This window comes from Sinocyclocheilus rhinocerous, unplaced genomic scaffold (genome assembly GCF_001515625.1).
Source record: "Sinocyclocheilus rhinocerous isolate Xijiao unplaced genomic scaffold, SAMN03320098_v1.1 scaffold256, whole genome shotgun sequence".
Classification (NCBI taxonomy): Eukaryota; Metazoa; Chordata; class Actinopteri; order Cypriniformes; family Cyprinidae; genus Sinocyclocheilus; species Sinocyclocheilus rhinocerous.
Genome location: NW_015632036.1, coordinates 106,868 through 117,549, shown reverse-complemented (window position 1 = coordinate 117,549; position 10,682 = coordinate 106,868). Strand labels below are relative to the sequence as shown.

Below are 10,682 nucleotides of genomic sequence, written 5' to 3'. Positions count from 1 at the left end.
GCGCTCGTGTGTGTGAGACGCGGGAGCTGATGGCAGGGGGCGGGGGAGCTGATGGCAGGGGGCAGTGGATATTGTGGATGAGTTCTTCTGTGTCATCACGTTCTATTAGTTCTACAGCTTCAGTTTCGGAACTTTCATGCTTAGTAACACATACAGCTGTTCCCTCACTACAGTGTAACAGTGAAAAGGGACCCCTTTCAAACGGTGTTGCGTTCCGAACGTTGTTTAAGCGACATACACCGGTATTGCGGTATTTTAAAAATTCATATCATAACAAAAATAAACACCGGTATTCGGTATGAACCAGTATACCACCCAGCACTAAGTTCTTTATACACTTCCATTTCACTTCATTGTTTTTTTTTTATTATTAATTAATGTCATCCCATTATTTCTAAAGGTCCCCTCTACATGAATTGAGACGTTTTATGAAGTTTTCTGTTAATTCAATCATCCCTTATCAAACAAGTTCAGCCTCCAGCAGTGCAGTGTGTACGTGCATTACCTCAGTGTTGGAGTAGTACGTGTTCCAAGAGGAGCGGAGACTCTCCTGACCACCAATATCCCACATCAGAAAGTGGGTTTTCTTCACCACTATTTCCTCCACATTGCTGCCAATTGTAGGAGACGTGTGCACCACCTCATTCATTAAACTGCACAACAAAACAGGTTCAGATGAAACAAACTACACTGATGCAGTCTTTCACATTAATTACCACACTGAAACCTCCTTTACCCATCAGTACAGTGTCTCCATCTATCGTTTTACTTTGCTGTATAAATACCACACATGATATTGCATAATGAATAGATTGTAATGTTTAGTGTGTAATGTATGTTCAGGCAATTGTCTGATGTCCTAAAGCAGTAACTAGATAGGTGTGCAGGTGTGTGGCAATAAAGAGACTATTCTATTCAATTGTATGAATCAGACTCTTTACTAATTAAAATAAATAAAAATAAAAAGAGCAATAAATAGTCTAAAGAAAACAAAATATACATTACTCACAACTGATAAAGTATAGTGGTTTTCCCAGCGTTGTCCAGCCCCACAATAACCACCTTGTGTTCTACATAACAGAAATAAAAATACATATTACTGATTATGAGAATGGTCAAACCCATAATACACAATCAAACATCAAATGAAAAGCAAACAATTCTTCTCAGTAAACAAGGATAGAATATATGTGAATGCCAATAAAACGTAAAAATAACGGAATCCATTATTTACATGAAATACACAGAGACAATTTTAAGCCTCAGCTATAATGTTAACGTTGGGTCATCTCATTAGCTCGCTGTGATCTTTCATTTCATTCAGAGCTAGTTTGCTTCTGTTGGCCTCTCAGTTCTATTAACTGGAAGATAATTGGTCCAACAATCCCATAGAAATGCACAGCTCTGCCACACAAGATTCACGCTTGCATAACAGAGGAAGATGTGATTAGATAAACTAGTAGTGATCCATCCTTTATCAGAGCAATGTGACGAAATTCTGACAGCCTGTGTGTGTATGTAAGAGAGAAAAGAGCGCATTTGGATTTTTTTCCACCTTTGAACTCCAATGTGAACTACAGGAAGCAGGACTGGATAAATCATGTAATCTCTAACAGCTCCACAAAGACACAGAATATTTCACAGCTATTACTTCCTCAATGACTGACCCCTATTTTACTTCTGTATGCCTCCAGCAAAAATGTCACAGGACAAAGTGAAGCCATAAAGAGTCACGGTTTCTCAAGACTACAGTTAACGCCACCCACAGATTTGGTGGAACTTTTCAAAACAAACTAATTTAGACTGGCTCTAATTTAAGACTACTAGAGCTACTGCTCAAAGCTTTAGCTAAAGGACAAAAGCTATGCACATGATTTGCGTAATGATTTACAGGACCAATAGGTGTTAACACTATATTTAACTCATTTAATAAGTTCTTTAACTAGACTGCAGACTATTTACAATATATTGCAAGAATTTCCATTTTGTGAATGACTGCAGGAACGTTTGTGTATTAGAGAGTAACACTCAGTGTAATGAAGTGACTGGTCCTCTTCAGGACAGTAATCCAAGGAATTAGGAAAGAGAATGAGATTACAAATCCAACAGGCAGAATTCCTTCTATGTCTAGAAAAGTAGGCCAAAGAGTTATGCTACTTTCTCCTGGGAGCTCCTTTTGGACCTACTCGGCAACTAGCCCAGAGGACTGGCTAGCTCATTTGTAATGAATGCATCTAGCACTCACAAGAAAACCGTAATTCAACAACAAATAAAATGTATAACCTTGGAGGAATGCAAACAGTTTGGTGTCAGAAATGACTGAAAGTGCACGCAAGATGCAATATCAAAAATGTCCATTCCAGTGTTAAAGGATCATCTGTCCGACATTACAACAATCTGGATCTGGTTAGAAATATAATGGGAGAAAACTGCTAAAAAAAAAAAATCAAATAAAATAAATTAATAAAATAAAAAATAACCAGGAAATACCATTCTGTTGTTTGCACACTTTGTCAATGCTCAACTTCTCAATTATAGAAAAATATTCAGAAAATATGCATTCAGGTTAAAATGCAGTTAGAAGAGTAACTTTCAGACACAATCTAGTGTGCTAAAGTTAAAAACTCTGCTGTTTTCTCTGGGCACAGGCTGAACTGACTGCTGAAACTAGCAAACAATGGTGAGGAAAACAGTTTCCTCATGCTTTTGTTTGCCAGGTGGTCATGGCGTCTGTTTCTCTACACAAAAGCATTTTCAATTCAAATCAGTTTCTTTTATTGTCATTACACAAGTTGAAGCTGATATCTGGCCCCTCTGTCCTCTAGACCTACATCATGAGACATCTGTTACAGCAGCAGTGAAGACATACAGACATATGTTATAGAACAAACCCTATGAGTACAAATCAGATCCGAACAAATTAAACAAGAACACATGTAAGAGCTAGGAGCTGGAGAATAGTTGGAGTTTTATCATAGGCTAGTTGTAGGTAGCAAAATTCACGTTAGGGCAAGACACAACAGGCAAAACCATCGTTTTTTCATACACTGGTCAATTTTCAGATGTTGGGCTATTTTGCTATAATAATAATAATTTTAAAATTATTATTTTAGAAAACATGTAATATAAAAAAAATCTTAATGTATGAATCAAATGATGAATCAAGTGGCGTTAGTATGGTAATGTTTGTTAGTTAACTTTTTATTTTTAACTCTATTCACCTGTGGTGTCTTGTCTTAAAACCTAGTTAGCTGCCAAACATAACAGTATTTTGAGCATCATAGTGGCATGGTATTCAGTATTCATTCAGTGCCATGGTACTTATCAAAGTAACGTTACCTGATAGCATCACAGCTGTACTTTTGGAGAAAAAATTGATAGGATCTGAGCTAGACTTTTTTTTTTTTTTTTAAGCCTTTGTCTTTGCTTGGTTCCTACAGTCTGGATCTGAGCTTAGACTTTTTTTTTTTTTTTGAAGCCTTTGTCTTAGCTTGGTTACTACCTACAGTCTTCAGAAAGCACTTAATTCAAGAAGTGGACGATACTCAGTTTGCAGATCATTTAGAAGACATTTTAAATGACTCATCTGCAGAGGCGGACAAAGTACTCAACTCCATTACTTGAGAGAAAGTACAGATACCGCTGGTCTAATATTACTCCATTACAAGTAAAAGTTGTAAGGAAAGAAATCACCCACTGACTTTCAAAGCTGCTAACGACTTTCTAATTCGAGGACCTTGACAGAAATGTAGTGGAGTGAAAAGTACAAAATTTGTCTTTCAAATATAGTGAAGTTAAAGTCGTAAGTTCCCAGAAAAAATAATACTCAAGTACAGTACAGATACTCGAAAAGTGTACTTAAGTACAATACTCAAGTAAATGTACTTAGTTACTGTCCGCCTCTGCTCATCTGTTACCTTTACCACTAACAGATCATCTGATGTGTTAGATCTAGCGGGAGAAGGTTACGGACCAGCTAACCGACTAACAAACCGTTACAATTACGAGGTGAAAACACGATCTGCTCTGGTTTTAGACTGTGGTTCTCATAGGTTAACATTAGCTCGACGCAGCGGATTTAAACGAGCTCAGCATCTACGTTAGCTCAGCTCCGCTGGATATCAGCCCGAGGCGGACAACAGTCAAAAACACTCACTACCAAACAGCCAGAACACAAGCTCTTACCTTGATTACAAAAGAAACTCCATAGTTTGGCGAAAATTAGACCCATTTCTCCTGGTGGGTGAGAGACCGTGTCCAGTGAGGCTGAGTTCAGCGGAGAGGCCTACAGCAGCTGTCCGTGAAGCCGTTATTTCTTCATAAACCCCATGCGGCTACGGTAACACAGCACATGCCTCCGTCTGTCCGTGTGTGTGTCCACGGTGTGTTCACGCACAGGTAAGCAGCTCCCGAGCACCTCTTCTTCTTTCGTGTGGTCAGATCAAGTGTGCGACAGATGCGAGCGCGGCGGATACATCTCTCTCCAAACACAAGCCTCTTTACTTCCCAGATCGCTCTGACCTCATCCACATTTTCCTCATGGACAAAAAACACACATCCGCTCCCTTTGTCTGGCTACACGCGTGTAAATGCTCGGGAAGAGCTCAAGGGAGTAAACTTCAGGCACACAGAGCTCGCAGCGGCGCGCGTGTTGCTCCTGGATAAATAACAAGAGCTCGCTCTCTCTTGTGGTCACACACACACACACACACACACACACACACACACACACCCCATCCCCCATCAGTGGCAGGGTACACGTGTGAGGATCATGGCGTGATATATCCAGTCCACAAGTGTTAAATCCATACAACGTGTTAGAAAGTTTATATTTAAAAAAATAAATCTTAAAATTCAGTGTTGAACTCTGAATGTATTGAATACCAGAAAACGTTTGAAAACACACAATAATTACAAGTTTCTATTCAAATTGACATGGAGAGATCCTAAGCTAGATAGAAACGGTCCAGAAATCACACACGGATGACAATATGGTAGAGACCATTGTATTTGGGGGGAGCTGGTTACTCATAATTTGAACCACAGCTTCCTTCCTGAAACACTGACTAAGTTCAGAATGGCCTACTGCCATACTTGTATGCAAACTAGGGGTGTGCAATATTGACAAAAAATTATATCTCGATATTTTCTGGGATTTTATCGATAACGATAATTAGACGATATTTTGCTGAGTGTGTTATTGTGCTGGTACCTTAAGGACTGCCGAAGACAGCTGACTCCTAATGTTTTTAATATTCTTCATATTTTGTGTGGTGGTCAGTTCATACTGATAGAAATTAATCTTTTCCAATAAGTTTAAACTGATTTTTGTATTTTATGGGCATTTTTACCTTTATAAAGCCATTTTTTCTTAAAGTGTCCTTTATCTTTCTATCTTTTCAAATTCTTACATTTAATCAGGGAATTAGAATAATAAGACAGCAATTACTTTTTCACGTAGTGCCAGGCAGGTTTGGACAGCTTTTTTCCCTTAATAAACGAAATCATTATTTCAAAATTGCATGTTGTATTTACTCTGGTTATCTTTGTGTAATATTAAAATTTGTTTGATGATCTGAATCATTCAAGTGTGAAAAAAAAGAAAAAAAAAAAAAAAAAACAGGAAGGAGGCAAAAACCTTTTCACAGCACTGTATATCGCACACCCCTAATGCAAACTATGTTTGCAATACACAGCATATACAGTACATACGATTTTAATCTAATATGTTAATGTTATGAAATTCTGGCAAATAAAAATCAATTCTTTAAGAATTTGAGCTTTGTATTTAATAAATTACAAAGGCAAACTCTCTCACTCAGCTTTTCACTAACTTCCACTCGGCTCTTCACTGTGTTCATTCCATTTACTGACATTTAGCCAGTCACCAGAATCACAGGCGATCTTGAAGATAAATGGAGAAACCTGCAGAATTTATTTATTTTTTAAAATATTTTCTTTGCAAAGAAAAGGGCAGATTGTGTGAAACATCCTGTACCATTTTGTCACATTCTTGAAGAATGTAGACAAATATCACACTTAATGTGAGAATGCAGTGCTGAAATATCAAAAATCCTCAACACATCTTTTATTCGTCCAGGTACAGTTCACTAATATAGTATATTACTAAATAGAAAAATATCCCAAATAGAAATGACTTTCAGACAATTTTTATGATTTTTTTTTTCAATACAGAAATTTTGAGACTAGCAAAAATTTAACAGACTTAGTGGTTAACAATTTTCTATATTATTCACTCAATGGAGTCCATTCACTTAATCACTGATAAACTATTGTTTGTAAATTAATTTCAAAGTAGCAGGAGTCAGAGCTCTGACAATGATGTATCCACATTTATGCACTGCCAAGTTGTTTACTGGCACGACTTTTTAAAAGTCAAAGCATAAGCATAAAACACTTCATTAACAATGGTGACCGTGTTTTTCCAAAATTTATCGATTGTGTACAGGAGGTATGTTAAAACTATATAAGCTCAAACGCGTATCTATCTATCTATCTATCTATCTATCCATCTATCTATCTATCTGCTTTGATGTTGATGCTATTTCAATCTCATACGCTAGGTGGCGCATAAGGAACCATTTCAGTTGAGAAAGTTTGTTCTGTGTGGAGTGAAAGCTAAAAAAAAAATAGTAGTAAGCAGAGTTGCCAAGTCCGCGTATTATACGCGACTTTGGGCTTCTTATTTTGTAAAGTTGCGTGAAAAAATCCCGGGTCGCGGGTTGCGGTTTTTTGGTCTTATTTAAAAAAAATATGGTTACTTGTTAGGAGAACCTGACAAGCAACTTCGTTTCTTTTCATTTATGTTCACTATATTCTCCAATGCATTGATTGACACTCTGTTTGCTCACAGTTAATAGCCAATCAGTGCAAAAATATAAGTGCTGTAGCATAATTTGTCAAATATTCCGCCCAGTCCGCACGCGCCTTCTTTTTGAACGTGATTTTTCTTCAATGAGGGATTGAAGAAAAATCACGTTGAAAAAGAAGGCGCGTGACGCTGTAATCCAAGCGATGATAGTAGTAAACGTAGAGGAGTGGGATGACTTTTTTCCTTTATAAGGCAGTCTAATTTTTTATTTTTACAATGTTTTGTAATGTATAAATTATCACGGGCTGTAAAAAACAAAACAAAAAACAAGTAGGCCTATACAAATACTAAAAGTAGATTTGGTTCGAATAGCCAATATTTTAGTAGGCTATAAATATGTGGCTATGTTACAGCTCCCCTTTGAAGCTCTTGTGTTTTTCTCCTTTTCCATCTGTCCAATCCTATTCTGCTCAAAGGTGATTGGAGATGAGTTTTGTTCCTGCTTTGTTGCAGTTTGCTGATTTTTGTCACATAACTTATGTTTTTGCTTATTTGTCTCGCGAGAGTTGGCAACAGTGGTAGTAAGCACAATAATTAATAATACTATTCTTAATAATGAACTGTGTTCTATAGAGTTTATAGGTAGTACCGGCAAATCATGACATAATCGAAGTAATTAATTTTTCATTATTTTCACTTGAGTTTAATGGTAGTTTTAAAGCAACACACGAGGTATTAATACATATTCCAGCTCCTCAATTTGGACAATATGAACAACTCTGGACTTTCACCATCACCAGTATCTTTCGTAATGGTATTTTCACAAACTCCATCAAGGCGTCGACCCCATGCTGTCTCTTTATAAAGCCATGAGATGGCAGTGATGAGAAAGACATAAAACCAAATTCATCGTCCAGTCGGCTTCAACCTGATTTCCCTCAGCAACGACCTTCTTATTCTGGGTCTGCGAAATAATGACCGTATTTGAGCTCTTTTCTTTTGATAAGTGGTTATTGAAAACGCTTGCCAATTGCTACTGTTGTGTTGCTTAGTTCTGCATTATCAGCTATAGCCTTCTGCTATGGAAGACTGTTTGTATAACTATCCCTAAACCAAGTGACACTTTTCAAGGATAGACGTGACATGCGAAGGATCATCTTTTTTAAAACATGTTTTTGATGCTATAGGTGGTAAAGCGAGCTGGTTTGTAATCTGAGAAGCGTTCCCTGCAGAATGAGCATTATTTTGTCCATTACAGGTTTCTACATTAGACCGCTCTGACTGCCAATCCATTAAGACATTTACAGCTTAACTGCACAATCTCTGCAGACCATGGCAACGGTCACCCAGGCTGCATTTTCCACTATTTTTGTTTCATCCAGTTGCTACAGCTCTCTTCTGTGGAGGACAGAGGTAGCCTCGTCAGTCCATTTCATAACATTGCTATGAGGTTATGATTGTGCTTCAGGTAATAGTCAGTGATTCAGAGTATATTCTGTATGTGTAAATAACGAAAATAAATGGTCAAAAGCAAATGCTTCATTGGAGCAGAATGAATCTGAGAGCTTCATGATCCATCATCACTATGCTTAAAAGTCACCACCAATCAAATGCTGACTGTAGATTGATGCTTGACAGCCAGGGAATTAGGTGTAATTTTTTCTGCACCTGTTGAGAAATCCTTTTTAAAAAATGAATAAGGTTAAGACAGCTGGTGGACAAACGTAATAGCTTTTTCTGTACTTGCAGACTGTGGGCCATTAAACGGCATACTCAAATTAGAGACCAAGAAGGTGCTGACTCTTAACACAGAAAAAGAGCAGAGTGGATGTTTTTTCTTTTTCTTTTGAAAGGCCAGTCGGTATGATTTTAAAAGCACTGACTGTAAAATGAGTATGAATACCAGAGTAAGTGGGGATGGAATGTTAAAAGAGATTCAGTGATGCTTTATATCAGGATGTCCATCCATACTAATTACTTTGTATATACATTACACATACATTGCTGATAGATTTATCTACACTATAAAAAAAAAACTATACTTTATGTATAATTATAAGCGAATACCCAAAATAAATACATATTAACTAGCTCTGCACTCTTAAAAATAAAGGTTCTTTATTTTTATAATTGGTTCCATGAAGAACATTAAGCATCCATGGAACCTTTCCATTCCACAAAATATTTTTCAAAGTGGAAAATGTTCTTCACATTAAGACTGTTCACTGAAAGGTTCTTTGGGCAACCAAAATGGCTCCTCTGTGGCAGCACTTTATTTTAAGAGTGTGGTAAAGCTACTTTGAAACTGTAGCCTGCCAAGCTAAAATATCTATTGTGTATGTATATGTATAGTATGTATGTATTTTAATATGTATGTGTATTATTTCGGGAAGTTGCTTATAATTAAATTATTGTTGTTGATATTATAGTGTCCAGTATGAAATGGGCTGTGATCATTGGAGAAATAGATCGTTACTGGTACTGGTACTTCACTAAATGCTAGACTAATTGACTAAAAATATGCAACTTATGCTACTAGCTGAACTATTATCATGCTACTTTAAAAATATTTTATTTATGATATTAAGTAGTAGTTATAAGTATTTAAGAATGTAATTACTCACTACTGTAAAATGTGAATTTTGGATTATTATGGCTTGATGGCTTTAACTGTCTGAGACTAATCATACATTATTCAGTAATTGATGACTCAAGAGTCACTTGTCTTGTCCTCTAATTAGGCCACAAAGGCACCTGTTGCATGTGCTGCAGGATCATTCTAAGCACACTTGCTTTCATGTTGAACTTATGCCTATTCATAAGCACGCAGCAACAAAACTGCTATAGTGTGACTGTAGATGTAAACTTCAACCAAGCCTTTAATGGTCATGAGGGTAAAGCATGTACAAAGAGAATTAAACACAATGGAGAGCAAAACCTCTTAGAGGAGGAAGATAAAGGACTGGCTGCAAGAGAAAAAAAGTAGGAGAGTAGAGAATTAGGGTGCAATTACCCTACACATCCATCTCCTTAGAACCATAGTTGCCTATAGCTACAGCCCTTAAAAGCAAGTCCTTCAGCCCACATACTGTAGCTTCCAATCTCCCAAAACCTCCCCCATAAGAATCCAGCAGTGTTGACATCCCCCAAGCCAGACCGAACATACCACCTCGAGTTGCTGGATGGTGCAGTTATCTACTGGTTACAAAATGTCCAGGCAGAGTGCAGTGGACTTTGTGGAATGGTAAGAGAAACAAATCTACCTAAAAATGAATGCCATAAACAACTGAACTGGTGGTGGATTCAGCAGGAAATGCTTTCAAACTATCCCTTGACTAAACATGGGAATGATGTACATTTACATTTGGTCATTTAGCAGATGCTTTTATCCAAAGTGACTAACAAATGCGGAACATTACAAGCAATTTATTATGTAGAGATAAATGGGTGTACAAATAATTTTCAATTAAGTTAAAGGCACAATATGTAAGGTTTTTTATTAAAATATCTAAAAAAAACACTAGAACAGTGTTATATATTTTGCTGACTTGTGTACTTACATTATCCCAAATGTTTCGAAGAATGTTTAAATCCAGAGAAATATGCAATTTTAACTAGTGACACGGAGCGTGTCCATAGTGTCGCCTGCCAATGACGTCATAACCCCTCGATTTCCGGTTTTGTTTTGTAAAACATGGGAACACCAAAGACACTTTAATATGTTGTGCTATGTTTTATTAGACCGGTGACGACCGCTCAGAGTAGTATTGTAACAGAACTTTCAAATGTATCTAGTATGATAAAACAGCGCTGCTTTTTTCCCCACATACACGACCGGAAGCAGCGGAAG

The 10,682-nt window shown here is 37.1% G+C and overlaps 1 protein-coding gene across 1 annotated transcript in view; it reads right to left on the bottom strand.

The window, feature by feature from the left end:
• The window catches only part of LOC107742119 (ADP-ribosylation factor-like protein 5B), a 12,874-nt gene extending 8,032 nt beyond the window's left edge, over positions 1–4,842 (bottom strand). The window contains exons 1-3 of the mRNA XM_016555002.1: positions 4,186–4,842; positions 1,010–1,070; positions 506–653 (exon numbers count right to left, since the gene is read on the bottom strand). Of these exons, the coding sequence (XP_016410488.1) occupies positions 506–653; positions 1,010–1,070; positions 4,186–4,231 (255 nt within the window). The 5' untranslated portion in view covers positions 4,232–4,842. The remainder of the gene's footprint in view (positions 1–505; positions 654–1,009; positions 1,071–4,185) is intronic.
• Positions 4,843–10,682: the final 5,840 nt, after the last annotated feature.